This window comes from Equus quagga, chromosome 3, assembly GCF_021613505.1.
Source record: "Equus quagga isolate Etosha38 chromosome 3, UCLA_HA_Equagga_1.0, whole genome shotgun sequence".
Taxonomy (NCBI): domain Eukaryota; kingdom Metazoa; phylum Chordata; class Mammalia; order Perissodactyla; family Equidae; genus Equus; species Equus quagga.
The window spans coordinates 33,713,965-33,737,065 of NC_060269.1; the positions used below are offsets into that span (position 1 = coordinate 33,713,965).

At 39.0% G+C, this 23,101-nt stretch overlaps 1 protein-coding gene across 4 annotated transcripts in view; it reads left to right on the forward strand.

Moving 5' to 3' along the window:
- SMAD1 (SMAD family member 1) overlaps nucleotides 1-17,630 on the forward strand; it is an 80,056-nt gene extending 62,426 nt beyond the window's left edge. For all 4 annotated transcript variants that reach the window (XM_046656773.1, XM_046656775.1, XM_046656776.1 and 1 more), the window contains 5 exons: nucleotides 530-787; nucleotides 3,264-3,380; nucleotides 6,325-6,546; nucleotides 12,499-12,755; nucleotides 16,267-17,630. In XM_046656773.1, coding sequence (XP_046512729.1) covers nucleotides 530-787; nucleotides 3,264-3,380; nucleotides 6,325-6,546; nucleotides 12,499-12,755; nucleotides 16,267-16,410 — 998 coding nt within the window. In that variant the 3' untranslated portion in view covers nucleotides 16,411-17,630. The remainder of the gene's footprint in view (nucleotides 1-529; nucleotides 788-3,263; nucleotides 3,381-6,324; nucleotides 6,547-12,498; nucleotides 12,756-16,266) is intronic.
- The last annotated feature ends 5,471 nt before the right edge of the window (nucleotides 17,631-23,101 follow it).

Here is a 23,101-nt window from a genome sequence, read left to right on the forward strand (position 1 = left end):
CAGCTCACTGTATTTACCCTCTCGACTTTATTTACTGTGCTTCTTTTTGTTTTAAAGTGAGTTAATGTGTCAATTTGAAACATTTGTGGTGAATAATTTATCTCATTCAATAAATATTAACTCTTAAACGCAAAATCTTATCAGCCAAGGGCTGTAAAGTGGAGTTGTCAACGGTGATGTATGTTCTTAATTGTGCTTTGGTTTTTAGTGAGTGAAAAAATTAAGAACGAGGGAACCTTAACATATTTAACCTGAAAGAACGTATTTCGCAGACTTTCCTTGGGCAGTGTGTCAATGCTGCAGGTCTCGGGCCTCAGTCTTCACTGATTCTAAAGAGACTGTATTTCTTACTGCATTTGTTCCTGAGTGAAAAACGGCTTTTCATTTGAATGGTGCTTTTGAATTGGCAGCAGAGCAGGGCTCGGATAATTTGTTGTTACTTAACAGATTATATTTCAGCTTTATTGTGATGTTATTATAGATTTTCATCATTTTTTGTCTCTTTTTTTTTTTCTTTCCCTTTTTCCAGTCCTCCCTCCAGTGCTGGTTCCAAGACACAGTGAATATAATCCTCAGCACAGCCTCTTAGCTCAGTTCCGTAACTTAGGACAAAATGAGCCTCACATGCCACTCAACGCCACTTTTCCGGATTCTTTCCAGCAACCCAACAGCCATCCGTTTCCTCACTCCCCCAACAGCAGTTACCCTAACTCTCCTGGAAGCAGCAGTGGCACCTACCCTCACTCACCCACCAGCTCAGACCCGGGAAGCCCTTTTCAGATGCCAGGTAGGTCGGAATGTTCAGAGGTGTTCTGTGGTCAGATCAGGTGTTACCAGAGTGTCAAGGAGAAGCTGGGTGTGCCTGGAGTGGACAGAGCTTTTCAGCTCTAGAATCTGGCACTCTGCTCTGGAACTCAGGACACGATTTCGGGGGAAAGGGAGACCTTGCAGCCAAGTTAGCAAATGTCTGGTTTTATTTGTCAGGCACAGATGCTTGAATATGTTTTATTTCTGATTTTGAAAGGTTTTGAAACAGCTGCATCCTTCTGGGAGTGGCATAATTGTTACAGTCTTTGCTCTTGATAAAAGAGAGAAAGAGAAAAATAATGTGTTGCACACATTTGCTGTTAGGAGAAACACAGCCTCAATCAACATCATTTCCATAGAAAAAGCCTGTTATGAGTGTAACCTCAGAAGAGATATTTCCTGAGGGATCACTCCCCTCTACTTAATTAAATTCGTTTCAGTGGTGATGTAATGCCAAGAAACATACACGTTAGCAACAAAGGTATTGCAACAGAAGTCCTGGAAACCATCGGGCAAAGACAAAAAACAATTCTCCTCCTTTTTTAGACTGAAATGATGGTATAACGTTTATCAAAATAGATGATTAAGACATATATTTTTCAAATTATAGGTTAATAAGCATGCATCTCAGAAAAAAAAATGAGTAGTTCCAAATTTCTAAACAAAGATATACTTGACATCTATTAACATTTCAAGAAGGGAAAATGAACCGGCCAGCATGTTTGTCGGGCCACTTGAAATGTTTTCAAGTAAATCTGAATTTGACAACAGTGCTGGTGTGTCCCCCAGAATTGAAAAGTGGTCCACACTTGGTAGTGCTTTCTTTTATTTATATATTTATTGCTTCCTTTTATTTTAAGCCTGTTTATTTTGCAGTGTTTTGTTTGTTTTTCAGTCCAAAACTGTTTAGGATGAAGGTGGGAGATAAATTAGTTTAAAAATCAAACTAATATTATCTGGTGGTTTTCTGTCCACCCCACTCCCTGCCAGACCCGTTGGGTTTGATGAACAGGGTAGTGGTGAGGAGATGGTTTCAGAAGGCTTTTGAGCAGTTGGCAAACCCAAGGTGGGCCCAAGGGTGAAGAAATTGAAGCTTATTCTTGTATTTACTCTTTGTCCCCGGCTGTTAGAGATCAAGGCAGAGGCCAAGGAGAGGAAATACAGGCAAGAGAAAGTTGCAAGGGGTAGAGGAGGTCCGTGTGGGAAGAGTAGAGTACCACCAGTAGTTATCTGGTCCCTGTCAGTGGTGCAATGCCATAGGTCGCCAATGAAATTGTCACCAGCTTGTTTACAGAAATTTATTGGATTTTCCCTCAGAGGAGGCTCTTTGCCTTCGTTCCTGGCTGGAAATAAAGCAGAGTCAGCGTTACAGCTGCAGGGAAGAAGCTGAATTAAAAGAAGCTGGAGAAAGGGTGAAAAAGGCATCCAGATAAGGTCCCCATAGTCCTGTCTTTGTGCTCTGAGTCCTTGCTTGTTAGCAGCTGGATGGTGGAAGTTAGCAGGTTGTGATCCAGCTGGAGAGTGAGTCTTGGAAATCACTGAGAAACTCTAAAGGAGCAGTATTCGCCGTCTGTATTCGACAGCTGCCCTGGGTGGTCTAGAGTACTTACCCAAGTTGTTCATGGTTCCCTAAGGTAAAACTGTGTTCCCTGCTCTGTCGTATGTGCTAGATGGGCTCACGATAACCAGTGATAGCCAGTAAGGATCTTGTTTTTCCGTCACAAAGGATTGTTCGTGGGAAAAGACCCTTTATTTTATTTAAGAAAACACAAGACTTAGTGTTCTTTGTTTCAAAAATCATGTTATTTGCCTCTTATTTGCCCACTAGCTATGAGCTTTCCAGAAGAAACATATATGTAAATTCTGAAACAGACGAGAGCTGTGATAAACTGATGTATTTCCTGTTATTCTGCTACTAGGGATTTTAAAACTAGTCATTATTTAAGTGGGTAGGGAGAAGTGGCCAGTCATGGGAAATGAACAGTGTCAGTAAGTTGACTGTAATGAAACTCAGTTGGCAAATTTCTAAGAGCCCGTAGGTTTAATGCAAGAGACCCTAAAGCTCCTTTTCTTCAGGAGTCCTGTGTAGCCTTCATAGGTTTTCCATCCATCAGTGAGACTACGAAATACACAGGGTCCTCTCAAAGTGAATTATATGAAAGCATGTTTAAATGCTCTTTTGGATGTTTTAAAATGTCATGATCCTGGATAGGCAGACAGCTTCTGGAACTGGCATAAAACTCCCACTGAATGTTCACTAAAATTGTATAAGATGGTGAGATGGTAGTCATTTTCAGAAAGTGTACGTCAAGTCCAGTGTCTCTAGCATCCAATCTTCTGATGAGAGGTTGAAAAGGCCACTTAATCTCTTAAGAATCGCAGCATAGAAGAGAATATATGTTTTAAGTGTGAGCATTTATCAAAGATAAAGAACTTATTTTTTTAAAACTTTGTAGCCGACACACCCCCACCTGCTTACCTGCCTCCTGAAGACCCCATGACCCAGGATGGCTCACAGCCAATGGACACAAATATGATGGCTCCTTCGCTGCCCTCAGAAATCAACAGAGGAGGTAAAATGAATTGCCACTTATTCCCTTTTTAGAGTCTAAAGTTAATTTGTCCACATGTTACTTTCTATCACAAATTTATATTCATCTTTTAAAAAAAACAGCTACTGGAGAAAGAGGAGCGCACAGTAAGAGAAGCTGGATAGAATTCTTTGGATTACAAATAAGTCTTCTATATGGAGAACAAGCACACTGATTAACTAATGAAGGCCTAAGTATAATTGTGCAATCATCTCTTTACTAAAGAGTATTTTTAAGTGAAGGATAAGGGGTATTGAGAAACAGCATAACAATACTGAAGTAGAGCTTCACGGGTGATTTCTAAAATTAGAAGCTCATAGATCACGGCTTTCCAAAGGTTCTTTTGTAGTTAGGATCAATATTCGTAAACCCCATCCATTTTATGGCCCTCATCTACATACAGCTGCAACTGGAACAAACTAATAGTGTTTGGGTTTTTCTTGCTGTATTTATTTGTTTCTAACCTTGTTACAAAGGAATTGAGGCACATTTTACCTGTTCTTGGTGGGAAGAACTTAGAAGCAGAACCGAACATTTCTTTCCCTCCCCACTAGAGGCTGGGTCTCTCTCCAGTTCTGTTTTCCCCGTTGGTCACTGAGGGGCAGGATCATTCTTCCAGGTCTGCAGTGGCAGGTTGAGGAGGCTTCAGCGAGCTGAGAGCTCAGGTAGATAAGTGTTGGGAGAATCCCTGAGCACCTGTAAGAAGTCCTGACCACACTGTTGAATAAAACTGGACCCTGATACCCTCTCCTTAGGGAGGTGCCTCACTGGTGCACTCTACACGTGACATGCATCATTCAGTTCATGTAAATGGAAGTTCAAATGCAGTTCCATTACTAGCTATGTCTTATTTCATTCGTCTCACTTTTTTATTAAAATTGGAGATACAGACTTTGTCAGAGTTGCTTACATTTTTCAAGTTCTTAAAATTGGATGATGAACTCAAAGAAGTTTGCTTAGATGTGCAGTGAATAAATAGGAATGTATACCTTTTTAATCTGTAAAAATTTTTTTATGTCTTTTTTATTTGGCTCTGTATTTTATGGTTCCTGATGATCTCTAGAACGTCCTCTCAAACATGTAATTATGAGCCAACAAATAAAGATCCTGGTTAGAGAAAGTAACTCTTCTCTTGCACGTTTTCGGCATTTGTGTTTGGAGAGCAGGACAGCGAGAGAGAATGGGAGAGCACTGTTACACAGGAGCAGGTGGACCCTGTAGCTGTTGTTTGTTAAACCTGAAATGTCTGATTTCAGGAAATAGACCTTTAAAATGCTTTCAAATTTTTCCTTTAAATAGCTTTAAAATGTTCCCCTATCAGAAAAAGTTTACAGTTAATGTTTTCATGAGGAGGGAATGTTGGCCTTTTGTTGTTGTTTTACCTTTGGGGGTTTCCTAGAGCAAGGGTCAGTAGATTACAACCCACAGGCCAATTCAGCCTGCTTCCTGTCTTTGTAAATAAAGCTTTATTGGAACACAGCTATGTTCTTTCATTACATGTTATCTGTGGCTGCTTTTGCATTACTAGGGCACAGTTGAATAGTTGCAATGGAGACCATATGGTCCACGAAACCTTCCTGGCCTTTTACAGGAAAAATTTGTCAATCTCTGACCTAGATGGATAATATTTTCAACAATCCTGATAGCTGATAAAAGCCTTCTATTAATGATTTTGTGGGCTTCTTTAAGATTTGGCACTTGTAAATCGCCTACATTTTGCTCTTTGAAATAGTTGCTTAGCAAACAGGGAAGAAAGTGTATGTTTTCAGCTCCTCTGCTTAAGTATATAAAGCAGCTAATGTATGTGTAGATTTTTTTTAATGTTCATTTTTCTTGTTTTCTTTACCAAATCCTACAGTAAATGCCTTCTAATATTTGCGGAGGTCGACGTTAAGAACACAGAAGTACTTTTCCCTTAAGAGTTACAGTTCATGCTTCCAATGTGGATTTTCTTTCTTTTTTTTTTTTTTATGATCATATGCTCAAGATTTCATAAACCTCAGATGATTCCATATTGGCATGCTGGATATGTGTGGTTTGTGTTCTTGGAATCTCCAACGCAGCGGTATAAGAAGTTTTACTACAGAAGGAACTTATCTTTAGAACCTTTTAGTTGCAAATGTTAGAAGCATGTTCTGTTTGGAGATTTGTTAGTCTTAAGAGATTTGACTTAACAAGCTGCATCCTGTCAGTGAAGTTGGGTAATTTCCATTGTTGGCCCATTCTGGGAATGGAGAGACCAAACACACCTGCTCTGCATGACTTAAATCAAATATAAGGAAGTCAGCGTGCAGTCTGGAGGCGAGAGATACGATTCACTCTGTAAGAATGGCCAGCTGGCAAGATTGCTTCCTGAGTTTGAGGACTGGAGCAGAGCTGTAGCTGTGATTGTTATTGGCAACTTAATGTGAAGTGAAGGAACTCCTTATCAATAATTAGAAACTGATTTTCACTGCTTTGAAAAAGCGCAGGCACACTAAGCCTCTGTTGAAAGTAATTCCTGTTTGTGCCAGCACCTTTGGCATATTTCCCATCCCCTATTGTTCTCTTCCCACTTGTTTTTTCACTTGCCACTTGGTGCATTTCTTTAGATGGTGAGCCAGGGACTGTGGTGGGGTAATTTCCATTTTGGCATATTACGGAGCAAGTAGCATATTGTGAATGTTCAGCAAATGCTGCTGGTATGCTTGCGTAGCTGGCGTTTGGCTTATCTGATAGTAATTGGAGAAAATTATTTTCCAATTAAAGGAGAATGACACACTTAGGAGTCCCTGCTTTAGATATCACAGATAAACTGGTACATTATAATAGCAAGTGCTTTTCCATATCTTCCTCCATGATCCTGAGGCACTTTGACCACGCAGTTTCAGTTTTTGAGAGCCCGAGGCACTAACCATGGTTGACTGTAAGCTTTGCTCTCTTACAGACGTTCAGGCGGTTGCTTACGAGGAACCAAAACACTGGTGCTCTATTGTCTACTACGAGCTCAATAACCGTGTGGGTGAAGCGTTCCATGCCTCCTCCACAAGTGTGTTGGTGGATGGTTTCACTGATCCTTCTAACAATAAGAACCGTTTCTGCCTTGGACTGCTATCCAACGTTAACCGGAATTCCACTATTGAAAACACGAGGCGGCATATCGGGAAAGGTGAGTTTTCACGTTAACCTCTTTGGAATCTAGTTTATCTGTGTGTCCCTGTTCCCCCAGAACTGCCTTAGTCGTTCCTGCCGCAAACTAGTGTGGCAAACACCAGGTAATATACGCTTGTTACAGTTTGTATATATTTTTCTAGTTTGCATTATCAGGAAGGTCTTCACTTTCCAATCAGCAATTTTTGTGGCCTACCAACTCATACTAATTGATATTAATTAGCTGAAAAAGTGATTTGCTATTTGGGGAGACTATTCTATCCTATGTTTTGCTGCAGCATAAAATAGCTATTAAAAAATTACTTATGGGGGCCAGCCCCGTGGCCGAGTGGTTAAGTTTGTGCGCTCCACTTCCATGGCCCAGGTCTCGCTGGTTCGGATCCTGGATGCAGACATGGCACTGCTCGTCAGGCCATGCTGAGGCAGTGTCTCACATATCACAACCAGAACGACTTAGAACTAGCATATACAACTATGTACTTGGGGCCTTTGGGGAGGAGAGAAGAAGAAAAAAGATTGGCAACAGATGTTAGCTCAGGTGCCCCCAAATAATTACTTACGGCCTAAAACTAAAAGCAAATTAAAACAAGTAAACCTAATATATTTCAAATGAATACCGTAATTCACTGGCGAAAAAAAAAAAGAACTAATCCAAAATAACTTATGAATATAGTATTTGGCCATGTAGCCTCAGGCTGGGCCAGGTAGGGAAGAGTGATTGCAAGCAAATGCTGAAGTCTTTTTTGTAGACTTGATTATTTAGTAGCAGTAGGAGTGAAACAGTTATGAAACTTTTAGATAAACTATTAGATTAAGCAAATGACTGAATGTGTGGATGTTGTTGGGATTTCACTGAGTCTACAGTGTGCAATGAGAGACATACAAGTGTGGAGGAGGGCAAAAAGTAAAACCTCTAGAGGTATCAGTATGAAATCATGATTTTATTAATACATCTATGTGTGTATATATGCATGTTTGTGTTCTCATCTATATGTATGTGTGTACATGTGTATGTATGCATGTGTCTGTACATGCCTGTAGTTTCTGATCTGTCTGCTGAAGGAGCCAAGAGGCAAAGATAACCCAGTTCTAGTGCTCACATGATCATCTCTACACCATTTCCCACTGAAAGGAACCAGTGCTCCTTGGAGAAAGGGCTGACTCCAAGGCTGGGGCAGGTAGGCACGAGATGAGCCTGGAACGTTTTGTTATATCAGAAAGTAAAGAAATACTTATGAAAATGATGGGGGCATGTCACAGGAGCCAACTCGGAGGGGCTTCCACTGGCCAACTCTGGGACAATTTGAGCACCGAAATAATTAAGTACAGTAATAAATTTTAAGCTACTGAAAAACAGTCATCGTTCTTAAATCCATGCCAATAATAGATAAATAAATGAATGAACAAGGCTGATTGGTAAATGTAGAGTGAGTGCTAGAGTTGGAAAGTCATCATCTTGTAGCCATCAGGCAAGAATCATCATCTATGGATGCTAAATGTAGAGAGAATTTTTAATGAGAATCAGGATATTTGTATGGTCTTAAAGTGTCTCCTCACAGACTGCCTATTAGTTACAAGGGAGAATAAAAATCAGTAATTATACAGTGGGGAAGTTGGACAACATCTTGACTGGGGGATCAAAATTATCATCACCACAGAGAGACAGATGGAAACCATACCTCCAGATGTGATACCCAGAGAAGGAAATAGCATCACCTATGCAGAATGCCCGTTGAGAATGCAAATCTGAATCTAATCATGAGGAAATTTCAGACAAACCCAAAATGAGGAACATTCTATTAAAAGAGTGAGGAGGGACTGTATTCTTCCAAAATATCATGTCAAAAGACAAAGGTGTGGGAGTGTTCCAAATTAAAAGCGGTTAAAGAGATATGACAGCTCTATGTAATAACCTGACCCTGGACATGCTTCTGTACCAAACAGGGGAAAATATCATGAGGGATGTTATTGAAGCCAGCAGGCAAAATTAAAATCTGAATGGTAGATTAGATCAAAGTATTATATCAATGTTAAATATACTGGCATTGCTAACTGTACTGTGGCTGCTTAAGAGAATATCCCTATTCTTAGGAAATACATACTTAAGTATTTAGGGCTAAAGGGCCATGGTGAAATAATTCAGGAAGAAATGAATTATATATATAAATAAAGATATCTATCCACCTAAAACAATCCTGTCACTGTATATATATATATATATATGTATGTACACACACACACACGCATGCATATGCTTATATATATGTGTGTGTGTATCTATGTGTGTATATATGTATGTATGTGTATGTATCTGTGTATGCATATGTATATAAGGGTGTGAGTGGAAGAATAGAGGGATGGGAGATGCAAATTATAAAGCATATGGAGTAAATTGTCACAGTAGATGAATCTGGATAATAGTTATATGGATGTTCTTTGTTCTGTTTCTCTTTGTTGTTTGTTCTGTTTCTATAAGTTTGAAATTATTCTAGAGGAAAAGTTTTAAAAAATGACCTACTATGAAATTTAGAACAGTGGACCATATTAAAAGGTTATTTAATAGATGCTTAAAGAATATTTGAAATAAAGTTTAACATTTAATCCTAAAAAAAAACCTCTTAATTAAGACAGGAATTCATAGTTCCTTAATACAATAATGGAAAAAGAAAACTACAGATTTAATGATGAAATGCTAGAACTCAGGTTTATAACATGCAGACATCTTTCTGTCGTCTGTAAACCCCTGAAATTGGACATAAACAAATTTTGCTTACATTTGGGATGAAGGGACATATTTTTCATTAAGTTCTAAAGTTGACCATTACTCCAAAGTGGTAAAAAGCCATTATACTCTGGAATGTTCCTATTAAAAATTAGGAAGAAAATAAGAATTCTGGGAATGCTGTTATTTAAAATTCTTCCAGATGCCTCGACTGGAGTACTGAAATGTAGAATTATAGATAATGGAAATAAGCCAAAGTTGTCATTATTTGCAGATAATATGGTTAACTAATTGATAATACTTTGGGAATGTGTTCTTGAAGTGAGATCAGTAGGTCAGAATCACTGATACATTTTTCCAAATTTATTTCCAGAAAGCTTTTATTCATTTCCCCTTGTACCAGAAGTCTGATTGCCTTTCCTCCCTTGCCCAGGGGGCATTACTCATGGTCATTGCGTCTATTCAAATGAAAAGATGTCTTATCTAGAAACCTCTGAAGAATCCACTTTTAGAAACTATATTTCAGGTGTTTTTTTTTTTAATCTGGCAATAGCCAGTTAGAAAATATAATGGAGGGGAAAATCACATTCCCAATAGCAACAGAAAACATAAACTTCTTAGAAATAATCTGAACCTACACTGTATGAGAATTATATAAAGAAAAGCAGATTTTACTGAGAGAGAAAGAAAATTGAAATAAATAAATAGGTAGTCTGCATTCCCTGAAGAGAAGGCTTAATATTGTGAGAACGTTTTAAGGATGTTCTTCTAACTTAATTTATAGTTTAAAACAATCTATGTCAGAGTCACAATGTGATATTTTTTTGAAAGTTGGGAAGTGTATTCTGAATATTACCTGGAAGGATAAATAAGTGAAAATAGGTAAATTTTTTTAATGGGAGAGTAGAGAAAAAAAAATTTTTTTCTGCTTTTTCTTCCCAAATCCCCCCAGTACACAGTTGCGTACTTTTAGCTGTGGGTCCTTCTAGTTGTGGCATGTGGGATGCCGTCTCAGCGTGACTTGATAAGAGGTGCCATGTCCGCGCCCAGGATTCGAATTGGTGAAACCCTGGGCCGCTGAAGCAGAGTGTGAACTTAAACACTCGGCCACGGGGCGGCCCCCAAAAAATTCTTGATGTTAGGGGTTAATGAAACATTATGAAACTACAATCAAGTAAGTGTGTAGACAAAACAGTAGAATAAATTAAACTCAGACTATACTGTATTTAAAAATGTACTGTGTGTTAAGTGAAGCATAACAAATCAGTAGAGTGTTTTAATGTTCCTGCAGTACCAAAGTTAGCTTTGGATAAGGCTGGGGGGACCCTGACCTCATGCCATAGATGCTAATAGATTAGTGAGTTGAATTTTTTTTAAAAGGCAAGCTGTTAAAGAGCTAGAAGAGAATATATTTGATCAGAGAGGTAGAAATTTTCTAAGCACACAAAGCAACGGCAAAGATCACAAGAGATTTGACTACTTAAAGACTTCAGACTTCCGTAGGTTAAAAAAACAAATACCATGAACACAATTAAAAGACAAAGGAGTAACAGGGAAACAAATAGGAAATAAATTATTTATATCTTTCCTATATGCACAGCTCATAAATAATAAAAATACTAGAATCCCAGTGGGGTAAATAGGTAAGAAATATGAACAGTAAATTCATAAGAGAAACACAGGTGGCTAATAAACGTGAGAGTGTATCCAGCCTCATGTGCAAATTAAAACAATATTGTTTTTCAGCTGTAAATTAGGGGAATTTTGGTTTTGTTTTAAACCTGGTCTCAGTACTGGTACAGGTGAAATGAGAAGACTCAGTACACGCTGGTGGGGTGTAAATTGATGCAAGCGTTCTGGAAAGTCGTTTGGCAAAGTGAATCAAGAACCTTCAATCCAGTGATTTAACTTCCAGGAATCTCTCCTGACTATGTTGTCAAAAGGTGGTCCAGAGACATTTATCATGCATTGTTACAATAGCAGACAATTTGTATCAACATGATGGTCCAGTAATGGGAGAATTGTTAAATAAATTGTCGTATCCATACAATCATGTAGATAAATATAAATGTGTGCAGAGAAAGTTTAGTGATACTCAAAACTGAATACCGTGTGTCAAACTATTAACAGTTACTGCCTGCCTCTAGGTCACTAAAGGAGTGATAATATTTTCTGCTTCTTTATATTGTGTTTTACTTTCTAAATTTTCTAAAATGAAAATTTCTCATTTTTATAATCAGGGAAAAAAGTAAAAAATAAAAACGCACATATACACTCTTAAATTGTTTTCTCTACATCAGGCAGGAAAATGGGCTTCTGCTCCAGCAGCTGTTTACGTGGTACAGAAGTCTTAGCCATTGTATGTACCCGTGAACGCAACACCTAATGTTTTGTATGAGACAATAGTTCAAGCGTTGACTAAGCTTACATGCCAGAGTTACCTGCAAAGTAGACAGTTTAAAGCCACTTAGGATGTGACTGTTTGCTGGATCACCTGTAATAAAGTGATCTCCCTTAATGGTCTGGGGCTCTGTCAGAATGGTTTTTTCACCCTTTCCTTTTTGTAAAAGGCTGAGTAAGATCAATTTCCTACACTCCGGCCTCCGTAGATCTCACAGGAAGAAGTTTGGAGCAGATGGTAGTTCACTGACATCAGATTCCATGCAGTATGAATTATTTTTCTAGTGTTTTTTAGTCTGCAGCTTACGTCTTACAGCAGCTCTCGGCAATACTTCCTCCACCTGTGGATTTCTAGGTTTTTTGTTTGTTTCTCTCACTCCTCTGTTCTCCTGCCCTAAAATTTTTCAAACAGCTTAGCTGCAAAATAAATGCAAGAGAGCTTGTGTGGTGAGTATATCTAGGATCTCATAACAATAAAGTTCAGCTTTATTGTGCTAGACAGTGAAAGTGAGAATATGCTTTCAATCTGTGGCCAAATTGGCTTTAAACATGTCTCAAAATGAAAGTGCTGCACTTTATTACTGAGTTTTTAAAGGCTATGTTATATTATTTCTTAGAAACCTCCTAGACGTGCAGGTTGACATACAGACGTTGTATTAACTAATACTGTTAACCAAGATTTTATCAGTTGTGCAAGACTTGGAAAATATCTATTTAGCTACTTAGCCAAAGTTTAAATCCATGTAAATTTATATATTGAAGCTACACAGATGCTGTTCAGCTGTAAAAAACAACCATGACTGAGTTCTGTGCTTTGTCTTCCTATAGGTGTTCATCTTTATTACGTTGGAGGGGAGGTATATGCCGAATGCCTGAGCGACAGCAGCATCTTTGTGCAAAGTCGGAACTGCAACTACCATCACGGATTTCATCCCACTACTGTCTGCAAGATCCCTAGTGGGTGTAGTTTGAAAATTTTTAATAACCAAGAATTTGCTCAGTTATTGGCACAGTCTGTGAACCATGGCTTCGAGACAGTTTATGAGCTCACAAAAATGTGTACTATACGCATGAGCTTCGTGAAGGTAAGTCAGCTGTGACACCTCTGGTCAAGGTTTAACAGTTTTGCTGTGCTTTCTCCCGGTATTTAAATCTGTATCCTCTTGATATGTGTCCACAGAAGCCAACTTACTCATCTAGGTATTTTTAAACTTTAACAAGGACATCAGTAATTAGGAGAATGTCATTGGAATATAGGAGTGTTTTGTGTTAAATGTCAGTAGTAGCAGGTCTTAATAACTTTTCCTTATTTAAATAGCACTATTTTAGCTATGGTAATACCATTAGAATATATTGTTATATAATTTAAATACATGCTTGTCTTATCAGATCAATAAACACACCCTCCTCCCTTTTCTTTTCATTCTATGTTTTTAGTACTTTTATGATCGTAACACTTATTGCCTTTGTTTCAACAATAAGTAAGTCATCTTTTTGTAAAAGTAAAAGTTCATCATATTGGGATTTATTTTTGATTGGTCAGTTTTTTTGGTGGTTCCAGTAAACCTCGTGATTTTCTTATAATTCACAACTTAATAAGCCCTTGCCCAAAGATAAATAGGTGCCTTAGCTCTAAGATTGTATGGTAAGGTTTGAGGAGGAAGAAGGTTAAAGTCATTGCTAACAATAATCGCTCTCTTTGCTGCCTCCTTTTCTGCCTCAGAGAAATAAAAATTTTAAAGATGCCCTTGAAATATAAAAAAAAAATTTAAACATCTGATGTGGTACATATATACAATGGAATACTACTCAGCTGCAAAACAGAACAAAATCATTCCATTTGCAATAACCTGGATGGACCTTGAGAAAATTACGTTAAGTGAAATAAGCCAGCGAGAGAAAGATAATCTGTGTATGACTCCACTCATATGAGGAATTTAAAACTATGGACCAAGAACAGTTTAGTGGATACCAGGGGAAAGGTGGGGTGGGGGGTGGGCACAAAGGGTGAAGTGGTGCACCTACAACATGACTGACAAACATTAATGTACAATTGAAATTTCACAAGATTGTAACCTATCAATAACTCAATAAAAAAAATCAAAAAAAAAATTTAAACATCTGATTAGATTTCATGAGTCAGTAACTTATTCTAGTGACTGACTGACATGTCTCTGAATTCTCAAAGATAAATTTTCATCCTCTGTTACCTTGAGAAATAAAACTAATTATATATTTGGGTGAGGCAGTCACCTTTTATGTCCTCTCTTCAGAAGCTCACCTGATTTGTTGTGAAACCTGTTTTGTGATATATTTATTACAGAGGGTACTTTTGGAACCTTACTTCGTCTATCATCCTTTAGATCAAATATCTTTTCCTGAATATCGTTTTTTTCCTACTTTGAATCATATTAGCAGATTTTTCACTGTATTCTCTGAGTGGTTTTTTCCTCAAAATGTAATTCAATAGTTCTTTGTAGCTGAGTCTGGTACCTTTTTAATATTAAAGGAGGGTTTTTCCCTTTTAAAGAGGTTGACGTATTTGCTGTGTCTCTTATGGGACTACAAGGACCTTGCTCATCCAATATTAACAGTCACTGTTTAAATTTAGAGTTAGCGTTTTGGCTAAAATGAATTTTAAAATGAGGACAGTGACTTGCCCGCAGTGTTTTTTGTTTGTTTATTAGTACAGAGGAAAGAATACCTCTTGAGACTCAAGAGATCCAGGTTCTAGTTTGTCTGCCATTTTACCTGTGGCATGGGTGTTCTTTTCGGATCTTCATGCTCCTTATCTTTAAAATGTGGGTGGATGGAGTTGGGAACTGTGGGAATCGTTACTGAGGTCCCTTGATAGAGTCTACCACTCTAGAAGAATTTATGACTCTAATGCTTCCATTGGGTTTCTCCTCCAACTCGTTTTATATTGTTTACCCGATCAATTTTAATGATTTTACTTTTACACATTTTTAAATATTTACTTTTACACAAGTAGAAACAACCTTTATGCTAAGAAAGTGTTTATAACGCAAGGATATGCATTAAAAAGGTACTTGATTTCATTCATTTCAGCGAATATTTTTATCACTATTCCAGAGAATTAATACAAAGATGAAAAAGCACTAAAGTCTCTAGCTTCAAGATGCTGATGGCCTAGTGTGTGTTAAATTATAATATAACGTGAAAAGTACTGGAATTGGAGGGTTACACGAGATATAATGGACATAGCCTGGAAGCTGGATTTGAGGAATTAAGGATAAACAAATCTTATTTTAAAACTGCTGACGTGATAAAGGGCAGCTGCTTATCAAACATCAGCAACAAAAAGATTGTGCACAGTTTGTTCAGCATTGTTCTTTATTATCAGAAGAACTGCATACTTTGCCCTCTCACATTTAGTGTCTTAGAGAAATGGTATAGGACGTTTTACCAATCTTGTGCTATTTTTAAGATAATCATTTTTGGACTTTAAGATAAAACATCTATTTTATAAATTATTTTCTCAGTAAACTTCCTCTACCTGAAAAATCCAAGTCAGTTCAGCTGAACCAGAACTTCCAAAGCTTCTGCTTTGTACCAGTTACTGTGCTGGATGTTTGAGATCAAAGATAAATAAGATCTGATCCCTGCCTTCAAAGAACTTACTATCTAATGGAGGAAATGTGTACATAAACAAACCTTTAAATTAAAGTCAGCATTTTTTTGTTGATAGATGTACAAATGCATGGATGTATATACATAGGTAATTCACATATCACAACTTTCTCCTGAAAGTTCTGATATTCAGATGTATTTCTTGAAATTCCTGGAGTAGGTAGGTAGCAGAGATAAATAGAACTGAACCTTCTCTGATATTCCTCATGAAACGAGGGCTTACCAGAACTTCATATTCCATTGTCCACCACACCAGTGAGGTTTTGGTCTTTGCAATAGCAAAATTACTTCTCTTTTGCATAGTGACTTCCTTCATGCAACTTTAGCATCCTAATTCAGTAATTCTAAAGTTGTCTGGCAAGCTGCCTTCTTGTACAAATGAATAATAGAATCTATTGATTCAAGGCCATGGTTAGGTGTCGGTAATAGCTTTTTGGATACTTAGATGCTCCTGCCAGTTTTGCTTAGAAGTTTGAAAGATCAAGAACTCCGTGTTGATAGGAGGACCTTTGGTGGCTGAATAGGGAAGAAAGAGAATGTCGGTTTGTCTAAGATACTCTTTCCTTATATTCTTGATGATAAAATGAGAATTTAATAATATCTATTACAATACTATCAGTAACATAACAGGCAATGCAAATGAAAAGAGTCTTTATTAAAACAGCCTTATAATGAATTTTAAAACATCTATTCCCCAAGGCCAATTCTTAATTTGGACTCCATGGGTGGACTTCGGGAGTGGTGAACACACCCATTCCCGGAAGTTGCCTGCCACATTGTGTGTGTGTGTGTGCGCGCGCGCACGCACGCACACGCAGAAGCATATGTCTTGTGGAAAGCATCCTTATCTTTAATCAAAGTGTCTGATTATGTGACCTCTTTTTACTTAATGAGTTTAACCACTGAGTTAAGCAAGTTAAATGACCTCCAATATGTTTTCTCTAGGGTTGGGGAGCAGAATACCACCGCCAGGATGTTACCAGCACCCCCTGCTGGATCGAGATCCATCTGCATGGCCCCCTCCAGTGGCTGGATAAAGTGCTTACTCAGATGGGTTCACCTCATAATCCAATTTCATCTGTGTCTTAAACGGCCTCAGGCTTCTGCCTCTTGAAAACTATTGAGCCTTGCATGTACTTGAAGGATGGATGAGTCAGACACGATGGAGAACTGACAAAGGAGCCTTGATAATACTTGACCTCTGTGACCAACTCTTGGATTCAGAAATTTAAAAGACCTTGGTAACATACTGTTGATATCAAGAACCTGTTTAGTTTACATTGTAACATTTTATTGTAAAATCAACTAAAATGCATACTTTTAGCAGGACTTTGTGTATAGTTAAAGGAGAGATGGCCTAGCCAGGGACAAATTATCTATTTGAAAAATGGTCCTAAGAGATTCTTTTGTGTTTGGCACTTTAAGGTCATCGTTTGGCAGAAATTTAGCATTAATAGTCTTTCTGAAGTGTGTTTTTATCAGGTTTAACGCCCATGTTGAGTCTTCTTTTCATGGGTTTTCATAATATTTTAAAACTATTTGTTTAGTAATGGTTTTTGTTTGTTTTTTAAGTAACGGTTAATCTTGATGATATACATAGTAATCTTTCTAAAATTGTATGCTGACCATACTGCTGTCAGAATAATGTTAGGCATATGCTCTTGGCTAAATATGTATGTACAGAATATTTGGAAGTTAAGAGTTGATTAGATTAGTGGATTTAGAAGTATTTGAGGGGGTGGGGGAAGGAAACGACAACTGCAAATGTAGAATATACTGTAAAAATTCAGTTTGTTGCTTTAAAGAAACAAACTGATGTCTAAATTTTGCTGTGTTTTGATTTTTTAGAGATTTTATCCTACTTTTCTTTTTGGGGGGCATCTTCTATCCCATCTTCTCCAAAAAGCAGATATGCAGCTGGTTCATTCATATAACTGTGAGAGCAAATGAATAATTCCTGCTATTTTGAAATTGACCGCCTGTATGTTTCAGTGCTGATGGTATGGAGTGCTTGAATGTAATAAGAGGTTTTTATGCAGTTTACAGTACAGAAATAGGCTTTAATTTTCAAGTGAATTGTTTGCCAAACCTAATAACTCTGTTCAATATTTCGAGGATTTAAAGAACATCCCTGTTTAAATCCATTTCAACCTTTTTTTAGTTTTTTTGTACTATCTTTGCTTTTATTTTTCTTCTGCTAATCTTTTATATTCACTTATGCTCTCGTACATTGAGTACTTTTATTCCAAAACTAGTGGGTTTTCTCTACTGGAAATTTTAAATAAACCTGTCATTATTGCTTACTTTGATTAAAAATGTGTTGTGTCCTTGCTTCACACACTAGGTTTTAGGATCAGTAAGATTTGCTACTCTTTTGAGAGATTTTTCTCAAATGCTCTTTGCCAAACATAACAAACTAAATTACTAGCACAGAGACAGGGAGACTGCATCCTGAAGAGAACAGAGTCACTTTAAATCAGAAAAGAAAGAACATGTGGAACTTTAAAAATTAAGAAAAAACTAGCAAAATCTGGAATTCCAGATCTCAGCATCTAAACTTTTTTTTATTTTATTTTTATTTTTTTTAAGGATTGGCACCTGGGCTAACAACTGTTGCCAATCTTTTTTTTTTTTTTTTTTTCTGCTTTATCTCCCCAAACACCCCTGTACACAGTTGTATATCTTAGTTGCAGGTCCTTCTAGTTGTGGAATGTGGGACGCCGCCTCAACGTGGTCTGAGGAGCAGTGCTATGTCCACGCCCAGGATCCGAACCCTGGGCTGCCGCAGTGGAGCACGCGAACTTAACCACTCGGCCATGGAGCCGGCCCCTCAGCGTATAAACTTTTTTATGTGAAGAATTATAGCAGCAGCAAATATTGGTGGATACCAGTCAGTCACCCAAAAGTACCAATTTCTAAACTTCAGATGAGGATACAAGAGTGACTGTGAAGGGATGTGCTGTTGGAAGAGGACAGAGAACTAAAACTGAACAAGATGAGGGGCCTGCCTGGTGGTGCAGCAGTTAAGTTCATGAACTCTGCTTTGGTGGCCCAGCGTTCACTATTTTGGATACCAGGCACAGACCAATGCACCACTTATCAAGCCATGCTGTGGCAGGCGTCCCACATATAAAATAGAGGAAGCTGGGCATGGATATTAGCTCAGGGCTAATCTTTCTCAAAAAAAAACTGAACAAGAGGATATGATGACTTTTTGCGACCTCCTTGGGTGGGGACAATCCCATTCTCACCCCACCCTGAAACAAAATTTGCCCATGAAGGACACAGATATAAGGAGACTTAGGTTCTTCCCTGGCCAAATAGATGCCACTCGTACTCCTTTACGTTTTTATACCTCTTGCCCAGTGTTATTTGCCAGCCCTATTTGTTCCCCAAACTATGACCAAGCACAAATTTCTACTGCCTCTTGCTGTGTTCAGAAACATCACAGTGCAAGTGGCGAAAGCCCTGACCTAGTTACAACGCAAATTCGTGCGTGTCTTTGCTGGGTCACTTAACTTCCGTGAACCTCTGTTTCCTCATCTGTAACATGAAGATGATGATGTCTCCTTATCACAAAGTTGAGGTGAGGATCTATTGGAAGAAAAACATGTGTGAAAATACCTTGGAAACATAACTGCCATGCAACTGTTGGGGTCGCTGTTTCCTTGAACCCTCCCCGTACTGTGTTCCCACGTACCTGCTAAGTCATGCCTGGCACAGGCGATCTGGATCAATGATGGTGATTGGTGAGATAGAATAAAAGAAGATTAATAAATTAAACCTGTTGGGCTTCAACAATGGAGTGTAACTGGAAATTGTCTGAAAGTAAAGAGGTCCGGTCAGGATTTCTCACCCTTTTCCTAGTGAACAGCTATTTTTTGCTTTTCCTGAGTTCCCATGGCTGTCTGCTGGGAAAGTCATGCATATTGTTAATTAAATGTAGCCACACTGGCAGCCAGCTTGGAGATGGACCAGATAAAACTCCAAGGTCATCCAGTAGATTGAAACCTGCTGGATTGGGGGCCCTAGGGGTTTGCAGCATGAGGCGTCAATAGGCCCTTCATAAGATCATTGTCATCAGCCATGGGAGGCTATTAGGTCTTCTTGGAAGTTTTTAATTAAAGAAATGAAAAACTCAAAGCAACTATTTGTTTGGATTACTAGAAAAAAATTAAGCAAGTTCAAACAAAAAAAACCTATGTGAACTGTTTGAAAGTAGACATATTTCCTACCACCAAGAACCCACCAGCTGGGATGGTTAAAAGTGCAGGGCCCTGGAGCTGCCGCCTCACTCCATCACCTAATAGTGTTTGACCTCCAGCAAGTGTCTTCACTTTCCTGCACCTGTTTCCTCATCTGTAAAAGAGAGGCAATAAGGCCTATCTCATGGGTTATCATGGAGATTAACTCAATACATGCAAAGCCTTTAGTGCCTCTCAATAAATATTAATACTACTAATTAAATCCGGCTGGGAAGACAATGAGAAAGGAGTTCAGTTCAACAAACATTTGATGCAGAACTACTTACCTTTCAAGTATTTAATAAACACAGTGGGAAATCCTGACCTCAAGGAGCTTATCTAGTGGGAGAAACCAGAAGGAAGAAAACTAGCAATTTGTGATTGCCTGCTGTGCCAGGCACCATCCAAGGGTTGTCCACACATTGTCTCATCCTCACAAGAACATCTGAGATACAACTCTGTCCTTTACTCCTTATGTCATTTTTTTGTAAATGAGGAAACTAGCTCAGAAACTAAATAACTTGTCCAAAATCACTAGCTAGTTAGCATGGGAATCGGAATTGCAATTCAGGTGTGACTTAAAAATTTGGTTTATTCCACTATATCTTCCTCTCGTTAGTTTGCACACGTATAAACTCCCTATGAAATAAGGCAGAGGATGAAAAGCACAGAGGAATGAAGAAAGAATTCGGATGTGGTTGAGTAGAGATCAATAAAGATTTTACAGAGGAAGTGGGATTTAAGGTTGAGCCTTGAAGGATGGGAAGCATTTTGATAATTGGAGAAACTTCTGGACGAGAGAACAGTCTGAGTAAAAGTATGTGTGACAGATACCTGTTGTTTGGTACACCCCCACATCTGCCCACCAGTTTCTAAACACACGCCTCCAACCCACAGGGTTACTATGGGATTTATCATACAGTATGACATGGTCCCCTCTGGCCACTAGTTGGGTGGTCTAGGCAGGGGCCTGTTCTTTGTGAATTCTGAGACTGGAAGTAAGGAAGAGAGTTTTTCTGTGCCTAGCTGAAGCTATGGTAAATCTTGGGAACTGTCCCCTACCATCTCTTCTGCTATTTGGGCTGGAGACGAGAAGGTCACAGAGGTGAGAGAGACAGGGTTCTCAGGGCATCTGGGTTCCTGGGTCTAGGATTTATCAAGTACTGCCACATTCCTGTGCTTGACTATCCTGGGACACACCAGAATCTTTATGGATAATCCCCTCTTTTGCTTCCTGTAGTTTGATTTGTGTTCTTGTGACATGGAAAAAACGTGATTTAAGCAATACAATATCAACATATTTGACCTTATAAAGATAGATCATTTTTTTTTTAGATTTTTTTTTTTATTATTTTTTTTCCTTTTTCTCCCCAAACCCCCCAGTACATAGTTGTATATTCTTCGTTATGGGTCCTTCTAGTTGTGGCATGTGGGACGCTGCCTCAGCGTGGCTTGATGAGCGGTGCCATGTCCTCGCCCAGGATTTGAACCAATGAAACACTGGGCCGCCTGCAGCGGAGCGTGGGAACCCAACCACTCGGCCATGGGGCCAGCCCCTAAAGATAGATCATTTTTATAGATAATTTCTTCTAACCAAAACAATACTTGTTCACTAAAGATTTTGAAAGTCCAAGAAAAACAAAAAGAAACCAAAAGTCACCTCGATAATTAAATTAGTTTATCGTTAACTAGGTGATTATGACAACGTGGCATAGAGATATTCAGCACACCATAGGAAATTCAGGTCTAAAGGTTAGTCTTATTAGCATAGAGATGATGATTGGCTCCATTGGTTAAGCAGTTATTGGCGTCAATCCTGTGCTGGGCAATAAAAGCAAACAAATCCTTGGCCCTGCCCTCAAGGAGCCCGCACTCTAATGAGAAAGGCAGACGAGTGAATGGAGAATGACACAGTGCTGTGACAGCAGGAGGCACAGAAGGGAACATAAACTGGACCAGAACAGTAAGTCAGGGAAGACTTCGCAGAGAAGATGGTGCCTCGGAACTAAGACTTAGCATGCCAGCTAAGAATTATATAGGCAAGGGATGGTAGGGGAAGATGTGTACTGGGCAGAAGGGGCAGAATGTGGGAGCGCCTGGCACATTTGGGAACAGTAATGCAGTGTAGGTGGCATGTAGGGCAATTGGCGATGGTAAATAAAAGAATGGAGAGGTAGGAAGGGGCCGGGTCATTAAAGATCTTGTGTTATACTAAGGAATGGGATTACACCTCCTCACCCCCTAGCATTTTAGCTCCTAGAGATCTCAACGTAGAAATGGTTGAGATCATCTAGGGATCAAACAGTCCAGGCTCCAGGAGGGCATACATGTAAGGAGCAGAGGGGAGCTAACGGAGTAGGAAAGAATTAGAGACGCCAAAGGGAGAGTTTCAACAAGGAGGGCTTGATTAGCAATGTGAATAGTACAGGGCTCAGAGGGATGAGAACTTAGAAAAGGTTAGGACGTCTGGTGACCTTCGAAGTTTTTTGGGGGGGTGGTACATAAACCCAAACTGTAGGGTTAGACAGTCTGGACTGAAAAAGTGGAGGCAAAGGGCATTTGATTCTAGAAAAGTTTATTGGTGAAAAGAAGGAGACAAAGAGAGGAAACTGAATATGGTGGCTGGAGAGAGGAGTAGATGTGAAGGAAGGCTGTGTTAGATCAAAGAGCTATAACATGCCTGTAAGATGATGTCTGCTTCCTTGTGAGGTCATCCTCTAAAAGGGGATGAAGTCTGCCCTGAAGAAGAATGGAAAGGTCAAAGCCGTTGCTGTGAAGAGAGAAATCCACTAGCAATAACCTCACGCACTGTGGAGAGCATCAATGACATAGAGGTTGGTGACACAGCCTTGAAGTTGATCCAATCTGCATGATTATATAAAGGCTCTGGAATTCGGGGACAAGATTAGAGAAAAAGAATGTGGTAAAATTCCCGAAGTTGGAGATTGACAAAGCAATTTCCCTGGGGAAATTCAGGGGGATTAACAACCATCATTGGATTGATGGCCTATGTGGTCTGGGCTAAAAAGTGAACTAGGGGTCCTAAGCCAAAAAGGAGTTGCCAGGAAGCTGAAATGGGAGCAAAGAGCACATTCAGTGTGGATGACCACAGCCTTCTCTTGTTACTTCATTCAGAGAAGTTTGAGAATGCAGCATCTCAAAATGCTAAGACAATAAATCCTGAGCCAAGGCCCTTCATGACGGGTGCTGATATGGAGTAGAGTTGTGGAAGTCATTGGAGGAGAGAAAATCAAGGAACCAGGAAACAGGCTGAAAGGAGTTGAGTGATTCTGGTCATCACTGCATCACCAGAGAGTGCCTAACGCATAGTAGGCACTCTGTAAATAATGAATAAATGAACAAATGATATGGTTTAGCAGCATGGACACTGAAGTCATTTAGTATGACGTAGGAGACACTGTAGAAGGTTACGGTGGAATTAGGGCAAGGGAGGGGCCGGCCTGGTGGTACAGCATTTAAGTGCGCACATTCTGCTCAGTGGTCCGGGGTTCACCAGTTCGGATCCTGGGTGCGGA